Raw genomic sequence first — 19,622 nt, forward strand, 5'->3', positions numbered from 1 at the left:
CCCACATTGATGAAATTTCTTGGGTTCTAGAAGTCTGAGGCCTGTTGGAATATCCCCACTAAGATGAGAAACATGTTGCTTCACCTTGTGTCTTCCACCATAAAGAAAGAGGCTCGGCAGTTGATGGATCTCTGGATTTTTGAGGCAATGTATAGAACATTTGTGTGTGTGTGTCTCATGGATTTACTGGTTACATCATAAGACCACTGGTTTTGAATGGGGCCCAGAATAATAAAGGACTCTAGAAAAGATATATCCAGACTGTGATGAAAGCTACTCTGCCGTTTGGTCCTTAAGATCAGCAGATCCAATAGTGCCAGAAGTGTCTTGCAAATGGGGGTGCTGTGTGGAATTCCTAACCATCTCCAATAGGAGAATCACAGCATTGACCCAACTGAACAGGATGGGAAGAGAGAGTCCAAGGCAGTCTTCGGGAGATATGTGTGAAAAGACATCTTTGAAGGGGCCCTGGGTGTCAAGATATTCAAGGGCCATTTAAATGCCTACTGGAGGGCATCCACTGCAGAAAAGACTCTCAACGATCAGGTGGATAAGATGACCCAACTTGGGGGTGTCAGCCTCTTCCTCTGTCTACTCTGGTGTTTGCTCAATGACATCATGAACAAAGTGACTGTAGTGGAAGGGACAGAGGCTATCAACACTATGGGCTTTCCCTTGCTAAAGTCCATTGGTTTCCATAACTTCTGGATATGTAGGCTTCCAATGAATGAGACCAATGCCAAGCCCCTGATATGGCACCATTCCCAGGGATGGGTGGTGGGAGATAGACCAAACACTTACTTGGTAGAAGGTTAATTAAACTGAGTCCCTTTCATCATGGAGGGCAGTAGGAATAGACATATATTCCAGATATGGATTTGCCATCCCTGTCCCTCCCCGCCATTTGTGGTGTTTCATTCTGTTCATTTTGTGCTGCTAAAACAGAATAACACAAACTGGGTAATTTATAATGAATAGAAATTTATTTGGCTCACGATTATGGAGGCTGCAAAATCCAAGATCAAGGAACCAGCATTTGGTGAGGACCTTGTTGCATCATAAACATGGTGGAATGAATCACATAGGCAAGAGAGAAAAGGGGACGAAACACCCCCTTTCAAAACAAGCCCACTCTCGAGATAACAGCATTAATCCATTCATTCCACCCTCATGGCCTAATCACCTCTCACTGGGCCCCACCTCTCAACACTGTTGCATTGGGAATCAAGTTTCCAACATATGAACTTTGGGGGACACATTCAAACCACAGCATATTCATCTCAGTATATCCCACAAACGTGGCCTTTAAACAAGAAACCTTAGGTTTTGTGGGTTTGGAAATCTCTAGTGACCAAGAGGAACTGCTTCCACCAGGGAGTATAGTTATGGATCTGTTAAATTGGAAGATGATCTTGTGCCATCTGGGGCTCCTTATGTTGAAACATTGGCAGAGAAAGAGATCACTGCACTGTCAGGATGGTTCACCCCAATATCCAAGGGAAAGTAGGGTTTCTGCTACACAATAGGGGCAAGGAGTACTAGCTTTGGAACCCTGGGATTCACTAGGGCACTTGGTACTCCCTGTATCCCTTGTCCTCATTCTGTAAGCCTGCGGTGAGGGCACGAAATTAGATTTCTAACAGGCTCCCCAGAGATGCCAATGCTGTCCATCCTTGGACCATAGTAGTTGTTGCCCTAGAGCACCTGTTATTCTTTCTGAGAATTTTACAGTGCTTCCAGGTGAGATCTTCAAGGCCTCTTCATGTTCTTTAGGAATCTGTGTATACTGTGACAACTCAATGAAGACAGGGCACCAAGAATTTGAATCCTCTGTGGATGAAGATTTGGGTCATTCCACCAAATAAAATTTTCCAACAGCTAAGGGACTGCCAGAAGGTAAAAGGGCTATGGAATGGGTGGTGGGAGAACAAGACTACAGTTACCACTCTGGGCCCCATGATCAGTCACAGAAGGGGGCACTAGCAGTTGTGCTTTACAGGAAGTGTTCCACTTACCCAGGAGTGGCTACATTATGATTTAAGTTGCAGGTGGGAATGGGACTAAATTGCTATCACCCCCAGACAATATGGTGACTGGTGAGATTTTATGTTTCCCCTGTGCTGGGGACAAAATATTTTTCTCCCATCTAAGCAAAGTTTGTGAATGGCTGCTAAGTGGTAATAGGATGAATTGTGCTGGGTTTTCTTCTTTTGCTCCAGTGTGCTGCCTATGTGGACCGTATCACTCAGGGTCCCCTGACCTTTAGCTTCTGTTGTTTTTGGCCAATGGAAGACCCAGACAGGAGATTGCAGGGCAGGAGGCAAGAGGTCAAGGTATTTATTCCCCTGGCTCTCTTCCTACTGAGCTGCAGTGGGTGCAGGAGTTTTGATCCTCTAGCTGTGACCAGGGCTTCCATCGGGTGACTCCTTCTCCATGGCTGTAGCTCTCCCTGGGTTCTAGATCCTCCTCCTTGTCTCTCTAGGCTGAGATGGTAATAGTTTGTGGCCTGCCTGTCCCTGGGTAGTTTGTTTTAGTTTTTTATTTTTAGAGACAGTGTCTCTCTCTGTCACCCAGGCTGGAGTGCAGTAGTGTGATCCTAGCTCACTGTAACCTCAAACTTCTGGACTCGAGTGATCCTCCCACCTCAGACTCCTGAGTAGCTGGCACTATAGGTGTGCAACACCACACCCAGCTAATTTTTTAAAAAACATTTTATTTTTTGTAGATAAACAGGTTCTTGCTTATGTTGGCCAGGCTGGTTTCAAACTCCTGGGCTCAAGCAGTCTGCCTGCCTTGGCCTCCCAAAGTGCTGGGATTACAGACATGAGCTTCCTTGCCCGGCCATCCCTGTGTGTTTTACTCTTCCCTGTTGCTTTCCATACCCTTGCCCAAACTCTGTAAATATTCTTTCATTAAACTATCTTCAGTCAGTGCTTCGTGCGTGCCATCTCTTTCCTGCCAAGACACTGAAAGCTCCCAAGGAGAACCCTCCTAAAGGGAGAGAGTCTTTGCTGATGACCATCAAGCTCATAAGTAAGGGCTGGTGTGGCTGAGGCTGTGTGTCCCTCTGGATACAGGCAACCTGTCTTTGTGCTATGATTGGACAGAATAGCTGGGAACGTGGATGTGGACCCAGATAACTCTGTGTGAGCACCTCTCCACAGGCTGGGCCACAGGACATTGCGGGTGGTCATTCATCATGCATGGCAGAACCAGTCCTCAACAACAAGACCTAGTGGTATGAAACCACACTAGTGCACACACCAAGCTTTGCAGTTCTCTTCACTTGGTGTTTGAAAGCAGGACCGGCCCCTTTTGGATTGATTTAGCCTCTGAAGTTCTGGAAATTTAATGAGACAGGGAGACACTGGTTTTCAATTCAATAAGAACATGTAGACATTTGAGCAACTAATTAGAAAAAAACGAAATATCTATGATGGGAATGATATGCCAGGACGGTAAAGCTAGGGTCCTACTATATGTATCCAACTCTCTGAGCATCCTTAGGGGCTGCGTTTCTTCTAGTGATCATCACTCTGAACTCTTGGTTCTGCATATTTCTGCTACCCCACTTGTCTGTGGGACTGCTGGCCCCTTCCAGATTGTATTTCCCTACATGACCCACCACCGAGGTGTCTTCATTGTCCCAAAGACCACTGCTGCAGAGGGGATCGTTTATCAGACTTCAGAGAGGGCTTGGGGCGACATGAAGGGAGTGTAGCTGAGCACAGTACAAGCCACAACTTAAAACTGGCCTCTAGGCATCACTGCCTGGAAAACCCACCACCCATTCTCTGCTTTGGAGAGTTCTTCTCCAGTCTGTGTTCTCCTTAAGTCCTGGGTTATGGCCAACTTCACAGGCCTCCCATTCTCTTAATACTTTTCATTTCTTCTCTGCCAACTTCTAGCCTTGAAGACTTCTGTTCATTCCTTTTGCTGATCAGTTTATCTTTCTATCCACAACCCCAAAGTTCATCTCAGCTTGCCAGAAACGAGTTGAGATGCTCTGGTCACAAAGGACCATCTCCTCTGTGCTTCAGCAGCATAATGCAACTACTGAAGCCTGAGATTCCAGTTGCTTTTTTCTCCTTAATATGATCCAGTTCTTAGATAGGTCTCCCTCCCCGCTGTGCTCCATGTGTCTCTTAGATGGAGGGAGTGTATAGTAAATATTTATTCTCCCCTGTCCTAAGCAAGCACCCTGCCTTCATCATATGTATTTTAACCTTTCTTTTTTGCTTGGAACATGTATAATAGGGAAAATGGAAGAAATCCAAGTATTTAATAATAGGAAGCTACATAATTATATATGTTTTATGGCCATTAAAATGACAAGTGTGAAGAATGTAGTAGCAACACGAAAGTATACTTATGATGTAATATTAGGAGAAAGAGTATGATATAAAATTATATAGCAGATCATCTTTATGAAAAAAATCTTGCATGAGGACAATGATTAGGCAATATATGGACACAAATTAAAATTGCTGTGTTTTGGAGGCTTGGGTTGGGAGTGCTTTTTATATTTTCCACCCTTCCTGAAATGTTACTATTTCCCGTTGCCATCAAACAAGAGTCAAGAGATAAGGTGAAACCCATTAGCGAATCTGAGTGTGGAAAAGAATTAATTAGGACCAAGGGATTCTCAGGCAGTGCTTCCTAAACTTTAAGGTGCATAGAAACCACCTAGGGAATCTTGCTAATGTACATTCTGTACGTTGGTCTGGAGGGGGCTGTGAGTTTGGGTTTCTAACGAGCTCCTCAAGTATTGCAGAGGCTGTTTGTCCTTCAACCACAGGTTAGTTGCACTGCCCTGGAGCACCCTCTTTTTCACCCCTGAGGGTTCTAAAGTGTGTCCAGGGGCGGTCTGGAAGACCTTTTCTTGTTCCTGGGGTCTGTTATTAGCTTACTGGGAGTTGGTTCTAGTTTACATTGTAAATGCATACTGATGAGATTTTTAACAGAAGTGCCTGGCATCTCAAGGTAGGCTTCAGAGTGAGGGCTGCTGCTGCTCAACCTGAGGCAATGCACACGAGTCTTGCTTTAGATCCTCCTCATTATACAGGGCCTTCTCTGCATCTTGGTTCACTGCCATTGCCAGCTGTCCCTTTGTGCATCCCACAATAGTGGGGATAGGGGTGGGTAGGAGAGGGGTAGGAGAGGGATGACAACTGGATATCCCCTGAAATGCTGCCTGAACAGCTGTGGCCTTGTCCGCATTCAGGGGTCACCTAGTAGTGATAGTGCTTTGGAAACCCATTTTCCAGGTGGCCTGGGCTGTGGTGGGGACTAATGGCTGGGAGGCTGACAATGAGAAGTCTTGAGCTTCTTCACAGCTGCAGGTCTCTTGGATGGGGATGGAAGGCCACACTTTGGAGGGACAGAATAAATGCACTCAGAGGAAGGGGAGCTCAGGTGCTCTTGTTTAACTTCATATCATGTTACGGGAAAACTGATGACACTGGCAATTACGTAAATTGGAAGACACCACATCCCTTGAGGTCAGGTGCTAGGGAAGGCTGCTGTGACTATTCCTCTGACCAAGTGGTTCTGGCTGGGAGATTTGGCCTGTAGGAAGTAGCCCTCGGAAGTTGAGGAAAGCTGAGGGTTCCAGGCTCTGTAGGGGCAGGGGGCACTCCTCCCAGCTCAGACCTCTGGCTTCTCCTGGGGTGGTGAACTCAAGAACATTCATGTTTGCCCATGTTCTCTCATTTCATCCTCACAACCACCTTGTGAGGTAGATGTTATTCCCTCACTTTACAGATGAGGAAACTGGGGCTCAGAGAGGCTAAGTGAGTTATCTGGGGTGCTATAACAAGGACGTAGAGGAATTGGGACCTGGGACCAGTTTTGTAGGCTCTGCTCTAATAATTTTGCTGCAAGGTCATGGATGTAGGTGATGGAGTGGGAGTGGGGTCGAGGGCAGAAGGAGGTGGGAGGAGGGAGGGCCCGAGAAGAGTCATCATCAATAACTTCTTCCTTGCCCCCCACCTCCGACTATAGCAAATTTATAGCACATTCACTCCCCTTTCTGTCCTTTTGTTCACGAGGTATATGCAAAAAATAAACATTTTAAAATGACAAGGCTTTTCCTATCTTACAATGAGGAAACTGAGGCACTGGGAGGTGAAGTGACTTGCTCAAGGTCACATTGTAACCTGACTGATAAATGTGGGACTAGAACACAGATCTCCCCATTCAATATTTATCTCATGGACTGTGCACCCTCAGAAAGGTTACTGGGTGAAATAATTTTTGTGTGAGGAAAAATTAGTGAAAAAAATTAAATGTACAACCAAAGGAGATGATTTTTTAACCATGACCTACCCAACTGATGGTTGGGTAGTGACTGAAGTGACCCTTCAGTCACTGAAACTGGCAGCTAAGAAGAGTGTTTGATGTCGTGGGGAATATTCATGCTACCATATGAAGTGATACAACACCATGCATGGAGTATGAATTTGACTAAAAAATACAAGTAAAAAGGCTGGAAGAAAATATATCAAAATGGTGGTTTCTGGGAGGTGGAATTATTAAGTGTTATTTCCCTCCCTTTCTTTCTATTTATCTGCATTTTCCCAAGTTTCTAAAATGTACATTTTATTTATCACAGGAAAAATATATCCCTCTATATTTTAGTTTAAAAAAATACTGCTTGGAAGCAGCCCATATCCTGTGCCCTTCATGAATTTTCAAGTGAGACTCCCTCAACCTGCCTTCCCTCCTCACTGCCACACCATTGCTGGTCCGTGGGGAGGGGCTGGGGTTCAGGTGGGACCTCTTGGTTGGAAGCCTCCATGTGCTACTTTGTATTTTAAGGATAGAGAATCTCCTCAAGGCAAGACCACTGTTGTGTGATGGCTGGGGGGGTGTCTGTTGCTGGATCCAATTCCAAAAGGTGCCCAGGAGCCTGGGAAGGTGACTACCCCATCATCTCACAGTGACTCCCCACACTGGAACCCCAGCCTCCTGGGTCCTGGGCCAGGGCTCTTTTCCCCTGGCTGCTCCATGGTTGTGACACCCATGGCACCCGGGCATTCCACGCTGGTGCTCGAGGGAGGGCTGACAGGGCTAAGTTGCACTTTCTCCTTCCCTGGGTGACCAGATTCATTCCTTGCCTCTGTGGGATGGCAGGCTGGCAGGGGACACATGGGTGCATCCTGGGGCACAGCCACCCGCAGATTGCCAGGTCCAGTCTCCACCGCTGCTGTGCCTCAGTCGTCCAGGTGCTGCTCCTCCCAAGTGGATGTGGGGATGGCGCTGTAAGGGTCCATGATGACCTTGGCACAGCGGATGATCATCACGACAAGGAAGAGGCAGAGGAAGACGAAGCAGGCCAAGGTCAGCCCTTTGTCCACGTCGACATAGACGGGCTCGGGCGTGGGCTCCTCCATCTCGTGGCAGCGACTGCGGGCTGCTCCTCCTCTGCCTCGGGCTTGACTGGTACCATTTTCCACCCCTGCAGAGACAGCCACAGCAGTGGGGAAGGAGGGGTGTGGTCACGTGCCTGGGGTGACTGCAGGGCACCAACCTCTGCTCCCTCTTATCTGCTACCCCTGCACCGAGAGCTTGCTGCTCAGACCACCCTGCAGGAGGGTAGGAGGGGATGGGTACACATGGACCCACATGGTCCCAGCCCGAAACCTTGTAGGTGACCAGAGGCTCTAGCAGGGTGCAGCCAGTGCCTCCCCAGGCTGGGGCAGGGGAGGTGACAGATGAGTCCCAGCAGGTGTGGGACTAGGGTGGGGCTGAGGGCTGGGTGGGGATAGAGGCCCTGCAGCTGCCTCCACTCCATGAAACCCTTTAGAAAGGCAGTTAGGATAATGCTTTCCATTTAGACAAACCACTATCTGAGGGTAATCTAAAAGCATTTAAAAAATTAAGTAATTATGATATAGATGCATATATTTTAGAGACAGGGTCTCACTCCGTCGCTCAGGCTGGAGTGCGGTGCAGTGGCACAATCATAGCGCACTGCAGCCTCCAACTCCTGCCTCAAGCAATCCTCTTGCCTTGGACTCCCAAAGCATTGGGATTACAGGTGTGAGCCACTATGTCTGGTCTATTGTGTTTTTTAAAGCATAAGAACCTAGATTTCAAATGAAACCTATTGTGGAAAACCACAGAGGAACAGACCGACGAGGGACTGCTGTCGTGGAAGACAGTGAGAGGCCTGGAGGGTCTATATCCCCTTCCCTGCTGCAGGTCCTCACAGGGACTCTCTAGAGACTCCTGCTGAGGCTAGCACATGGCCTGAAAACTGTGTGATGGGAAGAACAGTTTTGGCAGTCACATGGAAGGGTCCCAGCTCTGCCACCGCCTTGCAGTGCAGGTCTGGACAGCTCTCAATTATTGTTAGGACTCCAGCAGTAGTCCCTACACTGACACATCACTCATTCATCTTGGGATGATTTGCCAACTTCTCTGGGTCCTAATTTTCTCCATGCTGAGGACAGGTGGCCATACCTGCTTCACAAGGGCGTGACAACCAAATGCACGGTCCCTGGCTCCAGTGGATGGTCAGTACATACTTTGGGTGAACTGGCAGCTCGAGGAGCTGGCTAGGAGGGGGCAGGCAGCTCCCCAAGTTCAGCTGCCACGGACAGCTTTAGGAGGAGGGCTGGCTGCTGCTCCCTCTCCCCACACGTAGCATTCGTCCCCATCCTTATCCCTGAACTTGTGGAGTGCTTGGGCTGTACGCTGTGCTTCGTGTTCTGTTTGTTATTTAAAGCTCATGACACCCCTGGAAGCAAGTTACCCAGGCATCAATAGGCCCATTTTATAAATGTGGAAACTGAGGCACTGAGCAGGAAAATGACATATCCAAGGTCCCTCATCCCACACCCTAGGTCCCTACATGTCTCTGCCTCCTCTAGTGGGGCTCCATCTTCCCCACCCACTCTGGAGCTTTAGGAAGATAGCTGTCTGTGCAAGCTTAGAGTCCGCTGGCTGGGGAAGAGCTGTAACCACAGTCAACCACGACTTCCCCTCTCTAGACCTTGTCTCAACCTTCACCACTCTTACAGGACACTGACCTGCTGACTGGAGTGGTCACCACTTCATAAGGACCCTGGCTGTTCCAGGAGGCACAGGGAGTGGTCAGGCATCATGGGGGGTGCCCATGGAGAGCAGTGGCTGTTCACTGAGAGCAGGCGCTGTGCTGGCTGGTGGGGGCGCTGGAGTGTAACTGTAAGAGAAAGGGACAAAGAAGACTAGTTATTTCCTGAGATGCCCAGCCCTAGATAGAATGTGGACTCCCCTGGGTAGCTCCTTCCTGGTATGGGGGTGGGATCTGCCACACACTGTTGTTTGATGCTGATTCCTTCTCTCTTTTTAAAATATAACAACTTTCAGGCCTGTAATCCCAGCACTTTGGGAGGCTGAGGTGGGAAGATTGCTTGAGCCCAGGAGTTTGAGACCAGCATGACAAAATCCTGTCTCTACAAAAAAATTTAGCCGGGCGTGGTGGTGCACGCCTGTAATCCCAGCTACTCAGGAGGCTGAGGCAAGAGAATCGCTTGACCCTGGGAAGCGGAGGTTGCGCCGCTGCACTCCAGCCTGGGCAACAGAACAAGACTGTGTCTCCAAAAAAAAAAAAAAAAAAAATGTTTATACACACACACACATAAACTTTAAAAAGTGTGGCCACATACACATAACATAAAATCTACCGTCTTGACCATTTTCAAGTGTGCAGCGGCATTTTTGTGTACTGTTCAGTGGTATTAAGTACATTCACACTGTGGTGCAGCCATTGCTGCCATCCATCTCCAGAACTCTTCATCTTGCAAAACAAACTGTGCACTCATTAGACCATAACTCCCCATTTCCCTTCCCCCAGCCCCGGGCAGCCACCATTCTACTTTATGTCTATATGAATTTGACTGCTCTACCTACTTCATGTAAGTGGAATTGTATGTATTTATCTTTTTGTGACTGGCTTATTTCATTGTGCATAATGTCCTCCAGCTTCATTCATATTGTAGCATGTCAGAACTTCCTTTTTTTAAAGGTCTGAATAATATTCCATTGTATATATGTTTATACCACATTTTGTTTATCCATTTTTTCATCAATGGACACTCGGGATGTTTTCACCTTTTGACTGTGTAAATAAGTGTTGCTATTAATGTGGGTGTGCAAATCTCTCTTTGAGACTCTGCTTTCAATGCTTTGGGGTATATAAGCAGAGGTGGCATTGCTGGATCATATGGTAATTATATTTTTAACTTTTTTGAGGATTAAATTGAACATTTTGCATAATTAATTGTTGTACACTATTCAAAACTCAAAAAGCACAAAAAGAAAACAGTAAAACCAGTGTTTTCACTACCCCTATCCCCAGCCATCTAGCTCATCTCCAGATAGGCAACTATTGTTATCAGGTCTTTATACATCCTTCTAATCTGGAGATATTTTATTCTTATAAAAGAAAATATGTATGTTTGTTTTTCAAATAAATGAAAGCCTGTTATATGAACTGTTCCACATCTTACTTTTCAAGTTTAACATATCGTGGAGATTATTTAACGTCAACACATAGACGGTTGCCTCTTTCTTTTTAATGGCTGTATTGTATTTTGTTGTATGGATATCCCATAATAAATTCAACCATAGTCTTCTATCAGTTAGATAGGATTTCCAATCTTTCATTTTTCACATATTGATGGAGCAAATGTCCTTGTAGCTATGCATTTTGCACATGTCTGAGTATGTCTGTAATTAAATTCCTTCAGGCGAAACTGCTGTGTCTAAGGATAAAGTCATTTTAATTCTGATCGATATTATTATTCTTGGAGGTTGTACCTATGTTAGCTTCCATTGGCAAAGGTTGTGAGGGACGGTTGTCCTACAGCTGAAACCAGCCCAATTGTCCCATAGAACTGATATTTATGGGTTTTTTGAATAAACATAGAAATTGACCCTCCGAGTCTTAAAATTTGAAACTTACATTTCTCTCATCTGAGTTTTTTCCTTAGGAAACTGTCAGGCAAGGGACTGAAATGCACCAGATCCCGGCATCTAGACAATGAGACACCAGACCCCTCGTTCGTCTTCCTTACTCTTCCTTACCTTCCTAGTCCAACTTTTTTTTCCACATTCTTTCCTCAGTCTATAAACCCCCAATTTTAGTCAGTTGAGGAGATGGATTTGAGACTTATTTCCCATTCTCCCAGTTGACATCATGAGAATAAAAAGCCTTCTGCCCTGGAAATACTCGTCGTTTCAGTTACTGGCTTTCTGTACGGTGAGCAACAGGATCCAGACCAAACTCCTGGTGTTTCAGTAGCAGAATCTTGAAAACAGAGTTATCTTTTATTTTCGCCAATTTGAAAGAAAATTTGAAAGATGTTATAACATCTTATAACAAACATTTTCAAACACACGGAGAAGTTGAAAGAATTATACAGTAAACAAATATATATCTACCACCTAGATTCTATGTTTTGCCGCATTTTAAAAATTTTGTCCTATTTACCCACCTATCCATCCTTTTAACTTTTTGAACGCATTTCAAAGATGCAAGCATTAATACACTTCACTTCAAAGCACTCCAGCGTGTGTATCATTAACTAGAATTCAGTATTTGTTTATAGATTTCTTAAAATGTAAAATTTACATGTAGTGAAATGTACACATATTAAATGCATCATTTTTGAGATTTTACAGATGTATACACCCTGTAGCTCTCAGAGTAATTTTTATCTATCTTAGAGAAATTAAGCATCTTTGCATGTGTTTAAGATCCAGTTGTCCTTCCTCTTTTTGTGAATTCTCTGTTAATATCCTTTACCTATTTTTCTATTGGGTTTTTGGTATCTCTCCTTTTTGGCCTTGGAAGCAGAGTTGAAATAAATATGCTCATTTTATTAATTTTTATTTTATTACCGTTTTTTCCTTTATCCCTGATTCCTACTCCTATTTCTTACTTTCTTTCACTACCTAATTTTAGTCACTAGTATTAGCTAATTGTTTACCTTTGTTCTTTTACATGTGCGTTAGTTTCTGTAATTTGAATTGTCAACTTTAAATGTATGCATTTTTATTCCCAGCTGCAAGGTATTAGGAAATTAGGGAGTTTATTCCAGTTTTCACCTCCTTTTCCCATTCTCTTTCCATTGACAGTTACTTCCATTATTTCTACACGGTTAGGGTATGTAACATTTATATGTTGTTTTTGCCCTTAAGTCTACCTTAGTTTTCATTCTGTTTTACAGTGACATCTATTTAAGGCTTCCCACCAGTCATTGTGTCTGTAATTGGTGGGTTCTTGGTTTCACTGACTTCAAGAATGAAGCCACGGACCCTAGTGGTGAGTCTTACAGTTCTTACAGATAGTGGGTCTGGAGTTTGTTCCTTCTCATGTTCAGACGTGTTTGGAGTTTGTTCCTTCTGGTAGGTTTGTGGTCTCGCTGGCTTCAGGACTGAAGCTGCAGACCTTCGTATGTAAGGGCAGCGCTTCTGGAGTTATTGGGTTCTCCTGGTGGGATCAAGGTCTTACTGGCCTCAAGAGTGAAGCTGCAGACCTTTGCAGTGAGTATTACACCTGATAAAGTAGCATAGACCCAAACAGTGAACAGCAACAAGAGCTATTGCAAACAGCAAAAGAACAAAGACTCCATACCATTGAAGAGACCCCCAGCCGCTTGCTCCGGCAGCCTGCTTTTATTCCTTTATCGGGCCCCACTGACATCCTGCTGATTGGTCCATTTTACAGAGAGTTGATTGGACCTTTTGATAGAGTGCTGATTGGTGCCTTTATAATCCTTTAGCTAGACACAGAGTGCTAGACAGTAAAGTTCTCCAAGTCCCCACTAGGTTAGCTAGATACAGAGTAGTGATTGGTGTATTTACAAACCCTGAGCTAGACACAGAGTGCTGATTGGTTCATTTACAATCCTTTAGCTAGACACGGAGCGCTAGCCGGAAAAATTTTCCAAGTCCCGACTAGGTTAGCTAGATACAGAGTAGTGATTGGTGTATTTGCAAACCCTGAGCTAGACACAGGGTGCTGATTGGTGTATTTACAATCCCCTTAGCTAGACATAAAGGTTCTCCAAGTCCCCACTAGACTCAGGAGCTCAGCTGGCTTCACCTTGTGGATCCTGCACCAGGGCTGAAGGCGGAGCTGCCCGCCAGTCCTGCAGGTGCACCTGCGCTTTTCAGCCCTTGGGTGGGCCATGGGACCGGGTGCTGTGGCACAGGGGGCGGAGCTCATCGGGGAGGCTCAGGCCGTGCAGGAGCCCACAGTGCAGTGGGGCTAGGCTCGGGCATGGTGGGCTGCAGGTCCCCAGCCCTGCCCCATGGGGAGGCAGCTGAGGCCCGGCAAGAATTCCAGCACAAGGCTGCCGGGCCAGCACAGCTGGGGGACCCAGCGCACCCTCTGCAGCTTCTGGCCCGGGTGCTAAGCCCCTCACTGCCCGGGCCCCGGCCTGCCACTCCCTGTGTGGGGCTGCTGAGCCCACACCCACCCAGAACTCGCGCTGGCCAGCGAGGGCCGCATGCAGCCCCAGTTCCCGCCTGCGTCTCTCCCTTCACACCTCCCCGCAAGCAGAGGGAGCCGGCTCCTGCCTCGGCCAGCCCTGAGAGGGGCTCCCACAGTGCCCTGGCGGGCTGAAGGGCTCCTCAAGCGCAGCCAGAGTGGACGGCGAGGCCGAGGAGGTGCCGAGAGCGAGGGCTGATAGCATGTTGTCGCTTCTCACTTTGGCTGAAGTTTTTCTATCATCTCTTGTTTGGCTGTAGATTGTTGTCTAGCATGTCCTTCAGGAAGCAGTCATGTCAATTATATTCCCCAAGGTCCTGTCTCCTTTGAAGGGAATGTGCATTTTTCTCAGCCTGCTTTAAAGATTTTCTCCTTGTCTTTGGTTTTCAGCAGTTTTGCTGTGAACGTGCCTATGTGTGGTTTTCTCTGTATTTTCTTAGTGTTTGTACTACTTCTTGAATGTTACTTGATGTCAGCTTCTGAAAATTTTGGGCTCTTTCCCCTTTAAATATTCATTTGTTCCATTTTTTCTCTCTTCCCTTTCTGGTGCTCCAGGTACACTTAGACCTTTTCACTGTGTCACAATTTTGTTATGCTTTCTTCCTATGTGTGTGTGTGTGTGTTTTTTTTTTTTTAATGCTGTAGTCTGAATATTTTCTATGGACTAACTTCAAGTTCATTAATCTTGTCTTTATGTCCCATCAGCTGTTAAATCTACCTATTCAAATTTCCCTTCAGCCATACTTTTCAGTTTTAGAATTACCATTTGATGCTTTAAAACAATTTCCAGCTCTCCAGTGCCATTTTCTACCTTGTCACTGATGTAATTTTTCTGAAGTCCTTATTTGATAACTCCAGTATCCAGGTCATCTGTGGGTTTGCTTCTATTGTTTATTTTTTCTTTTGGTTCAGTTTCTTGATATACCTGATAAACGTTTCAGTGAGTTACTGAGCACTGATGTAAAACATTGTAGCAGCTCAGGGTGATGTTATTTTTCTGCAGAGAGGATTCACCATTTTCTCTGGTAAGCAACTATTGTGCAAGCAGATCACCTCCATTCAATAAGGGGCTAAGCCCACTCAAGGTGGGGTTCACTTACTGCAAACAAGGCTGTGTCTATCTTTAGTTTGACAATATTACTAGGGTGTTGCACTCTAGGGTACCAAGTTGAGATCCTGGGATATTTACTTGGGCTGTTCCTTTCTTGGCATATCTTATATTCTAGTTTTTCTCCTTAGTGCCTTGAAATAGCTGAAAACTGCCTAGGGGAAATTATTCAGGATTATCTGGGAACTGGTTTTTGATTCCGTGCTGTGGAATGCAAATGTGTGAAACTTAAGAACATTGGCCATTCGCTAATAGCCACTCATATGAGGCCAGGCCTGAGGATGAAGAAATAGGTGTCTGGTTACAGGTCTGCTGTTCCTTTGAAATATGTTCACTGCAGTATTGTAACAGTGAAAAACTGGGAACAAAATGAACTTCTGTCAGTAATGGAATGGTTAAAACAGCCATCTGCGTCATGGAGTACTCTTAGTTCATTGGAAACACACATGTGCACACACACATATGCACATACACACAATAGAGGGCTAGAAATTCTGTTAAGTGAAAAAGTAAGTTGACAAACAATATCACAAATATGATATTTATGTAAAATAAGCAACTAAATTTTTAATGTAAAATCTGCACGTGCTGGGTGGGGGGGTGGGAGGTCAGTGCTGTCTGCTGACTGCTAGGTCAAGACCTGCTCCTGCTTTAATTGCTTTTTTTTTTGTTTGAGAAATTTAAGACCTAGAAAAGTACAACAATGCTATAACAAGTACTTACATTTCCATGATGCAGAATTTGCGATTGTTATGTTATCGTTTTTGCATTGTCTTTTTTTAAAAAATATAAATCCTTACATTGTAACTCCTAACCTATAGAACTATTCCTCACACCTTCTTCAGCAGTATCACCATCATGAGTGTGGTGTGCACTTTCCACTTTGGGCATTCACAAAACCTCTAGAATTCCTTGGACCATACTTTGAAAATACGGCTCTAACCCACCTCCCTCTGTTTCATAGATGAAGAGACTGAAGTGTAGGGAGAGGAAGACTTTTGCTCAGAGTCAATAGCACAGCAGAATTTGGAGAAACCCGTGTTTCTCACCCCATGCCTGCGCCTTGGGCCCTGCGGCATGGATTCCACATAGTCATTTAGTGGGTGTTAAAGAAAGATGAATGTGCAAGGGATTCCTGCTCCAATGTTTCATAGTAGGACTCAGCCTAGCCTCTCAAACCCTGATTTTGAAATCTCAGGCTCTGCCAAGTTAATATCAGATAACTAGGTACAGATTGCAGGGGTCAGATCTCACAGGGATCACCTTGTGACCCTCCACTGTCTTGTCTGGAACCGGGATTGGGTCCTACAACCTGGCGACATATCCCAGGGGAGGATTATTACTGTCTCCTGGATCCTTCTGGTTGGGGTGAATGACAAGAATGTGGACTCAAAAACCAGATTTGCTTTTCTGCCTTGCAGATGGAATGTGCTCATTCGCTTTAATTACCAGGCAGGCATAAGTCCTATCCAGCTCTGCTTCGAAGCAAGGACACACATCCAGGAGAGAAGGCAACACTGAACTCAGCTGCAGTTCCCTGGGAGCTGAGCTGCTGGCCTTCCTGGTGGCCAACTCAGTGGGCCCCAGCATAACTGCATCGTCCTTCAACACTGAGCCTGTATGAGCCAAGTGCTCCATCTGCCATGTTCTTGCGGCAGCTGGAGGTGGATTTGCTTCAGAGTCAGGGACTCTGACTTGGGCGAATGAGTGACCCTCAAGGAAAGTGGCCGCTGGGCTGACCCAGTGTACTTGTTAAGCATGAAGGTGTAAGGTTGGGTTGTAGCAGATCCAAGTGGAAAAGAGTCCTGCCAAATGCTGTGAGAAAGTCATAGGACACAATGAAGAATCCAAACATAGACCTGGAAACAAGCATCCGAATCGGGATTTTAGGAAAAAACCAGCAGCAAAGCAATCACAATTCAAAGGGTGCACAAATATAGGATTTATGTACAAATTTGTGTACTACCCCAGGGCTGGGAGTGAGGTGCTCAGGGAAGGTGCATATATTTGACTAATCTCATCCCATCCTCTCTTTTACAACTAAGCATTGGGTAAGCCTAATTTAGACTCACATGTATCTTTGGTAATTTATTAAAATGCCAATCCGGGCAATTTTTCATTTCAAAAATATGACACCTTATTTGTACTTTTAAAGCGTACATGTAACTATTAATCTAAATCAAACTTAAACTCAATTTAAAAAAGTTATAGAAGATTAGAAACGTGCTCAATGCACATAAGAAAATAATGTCCTCAGCATTTTGGCTACATTTGAGGAATTTTGCCCCGATCATCTGGTGATAGGAACACAGGCCTGGCCAGGCAGACCTTTTCTTCCACTGGCCTCTGACTCTCTCCAGGTCCACCTGTTTGCCGCCTCCTCAATGTTTTTTCTTTATTCTCTGGGGGCAAGGTGGGCATGAGGCATAGCCAGGCTTGTTCTAGCCAGTCCACTGAAGTTTAGTATTAAGCATGGATACTAAATTAAATATTAATACTAGTAAGTATTGGTTCCCATTAACTGTTTTCCCCAAAATGTGAGTAAGACTCTTTCCACCTTCAATCTGCTTTATTCAAACCACAGTAAGTCACAAGCTGTTTCTCCCTTTTGTGGCTTTCTCTTCCCTCTCGCAGCCAGAGAACTTGGCATGGGTAGGAAGAGAGAGACTTGTCTTTTCTGTCCCACGTCTTGACTCTGCTTCTGCTGTGTCACCTTGTTCCCCTGGACATGTATTTAATGAAATGATGAGACAGTAGATGCTGTATAATGTGCGGAGCTTTGTTATCTGTTTGGAGGATCTATGAAAGGCACCAGCTCAAGGCCACCCCTTGCCTGAACACTTCGGAATCAGCAGCTTTACCTTCTATGTTTCTGTATTTCCTTATTTCTGTACATGTGTTTCTTAGTCTGCTCAGGCTGCCATAGCAAAATGCCACAGACTGGGGGATTAAACAGCAGAAATTCATTTCCTCGCAGATCTGGAGGCTGGAATTTCCAGGTCAGGGTCCAGTGGGGTTGGCTGCTCCCAAGGGCTCTCTTCCTGGCCTGCAGATGGCTCTCTTCTCATTGTGTGCCCACAAGACCTTTCCTAGGTATGTGAGTCTTCTTGTAAAGCCACCAATTTGATTCTATTGGGTCCCCACCCTTTCACTCATGTAACCTTAATTACCTCCCGAAAGCCCTGTCTTCAGATACAGTCACATTGAGGGTTAGAGGTTCATGAGTTTGGAGGAGGAGGGAACAAGATTCGGTCCATAGCAATGAGATCCTTGAGGGCAGAGTCTGAGTCTGCTGAGGGGCACTGCCTTCCTGGAGCCAGGCCAAGACCACACCTGTTAGAACGGCTCACAGTAAATGCCAGAAGGTGAGAGCCAGTGCCTGGCTGGTGCTCATCAGCCCCTGAAAATAGGAAGATGAAGGGACTGAGACAGCACGCCACTTCTCATTGTGGGGATAAACAGTACACTGCAGCGACATTATGAATTCATTCGGGGTAAGAAGAATCCGAGCTGACCACGTGCAGTCATCAGCTGGTTCTATAAATAGAAGTGTAGCCATTATGAAAGGTGACCTGTCAGGATCACTTCCCCAAACTGACAAATGGGTTAAGTGGATGGCATTTGCTCAGGACAGAGGAGATGTTCAGTGTCATAACCTCCCACCAATCACATCGTTCTGTGGGACTGCACTTGGTGGCCTCACTTCTCTACCAGAACAATTCACAGGCCTGTCAGGGGGAGGTGATGAGTGTATGTTAACAGATAATTAAAACCACGACAATCAGCAGGGCGGTGGAGAGAATGGGATTAATGGAATACTGTGTTTAAGACTTGTTATCTTCTGATATTTAAACACCCCCATCCTCTAAGAAACCTCCCAGAGCAAGGAGGCAGTATGAGCCAGCACCATTTTAGATAAAAGTAAGAAAAGAGGGTATTTCTGCCAAGAGAATGCACTGTCATTACTTCATAATTCTATGAACCACCATACCACTTCTGCTGTATCATGTTATGATAATGCTGATGCTGTTGGTCTCACTCAGATCTCCTTGGATTCCCTTTACCATTTGGTATGCACAGCACCCAGGCTCTGAATGTTTTTTATTCTTTTTCTTATAGCAGGTAACACTAACAACTCTGTAGAAGACTATCTTTAGACTACTAGAGCTGCTTCACCCATGTGTGTAGAGAGCTGGAAGTGCCTGGGAGTTAGGAGTTATGTCACCCTGGGGTGGCCCATAGCTAATGGCTAACTCGTGCAGGAATATGAAAGTCTAGCTCACTAGTCTTGAGGGAGGAAAAACTCTGTTGTGTAATTTACACTACAGAGCACCACAGGATCAGGCTGAGACTTGTCCTTCATCTGAAATTGCATCCTTGCTGGGCTTCTTTCCCTTCTAGTCCTACTTCCTCCAGTCCCTTGTCAGTTTCTCCTAGGAGCCCTTCCCAGATAAATCCTTGCACATGAATCATTGCCTCAGAGTCTGCTTTGGGGTAACCTGATCCTAGGTAGATGAATATGAATTTTCTGTATCTATCCCATACTTTTAAATTCAAGATATCAAACTTCCACTGGAAGCCAGAACAGGAAACATAGTATGTTTTGGATATTCAATGTTAAATCAGACCTAGTCCTTACCCTCAAGGATTCTCTGCATATCTGGGTTGCAAAAGATGCTAAAATTAGGATATTCACTGTTAGGAAAGTATGCTCTGGAGAGAAAGCCAAAGGTGGGACTGGACAATCTTTTGCTAATGGTATAAAAATTAGATGTGTCACTCGCAGATCCCCTCAGCCATCTCAGCAGAAGTTAGAAATAGAGATAATATTATCCAGAAAAAAAATATTGGAAGACTCTCTGGTCTGAAGGAGTAAATCACCATGACATACATGGGAGATCTGCAAAAATTTTTCAAATGTCGTATCAGCAGAAACACTGCCAGCTTGGATTAAAAGGGACAGAGACAAGATGAAATAAAAGAAAGCTGTTGGACTCCCCAAATTCTACAGATAGAAAACATGCTGATGAA

General features: G+C 45.3%; 1 protein-coding gene across 1 annotated transcript in view; it reads right to left on the reverse strand.

Annotated features, from left to right (window-relative positions):
• Positions 1–959: 959 nt before the first annotated feature.
• CTXND1 (cortexin domain containing 1) overlaps positions 960–19,622 on the reverse strand; it is a 57,393-nt gene continuing 38,730 nt past the window's right edge. The window contains exons 2-3 of the mRNA XM_025390444.1: positions 9,036–9,187; positions 960–7,459 (exon numbers count right to left, since the gene is read on the reverse strand). Coding sequence (XP_025246229.1) covers positions 7,215–7,394 — 180 coding nt within the window. The 5' untranslated portion in view covers positions 7,395–7,459; positions 9,036–9,187 and the 3' untranslated portion in view covers positions 960–7,214. The remainder of the gene's footprint in view (positions 7,460–9,035; positions 9,188–19,622) is intronic.

This window comes from Theropithecus gelada, chromosome 7a (assembly GCF_003255815.1).
Source record: "Theropithecus gelada isolate Dixy chromosome 7a, Tgel_1.0, whole genome shotgun sequence".
NCBI classification, from domain to species: Eukaryota; Metazoa; Chordata; class Mammalia; order Primates; family Cercopithecidae; genus Theropithecus; species Theropithecus gelada.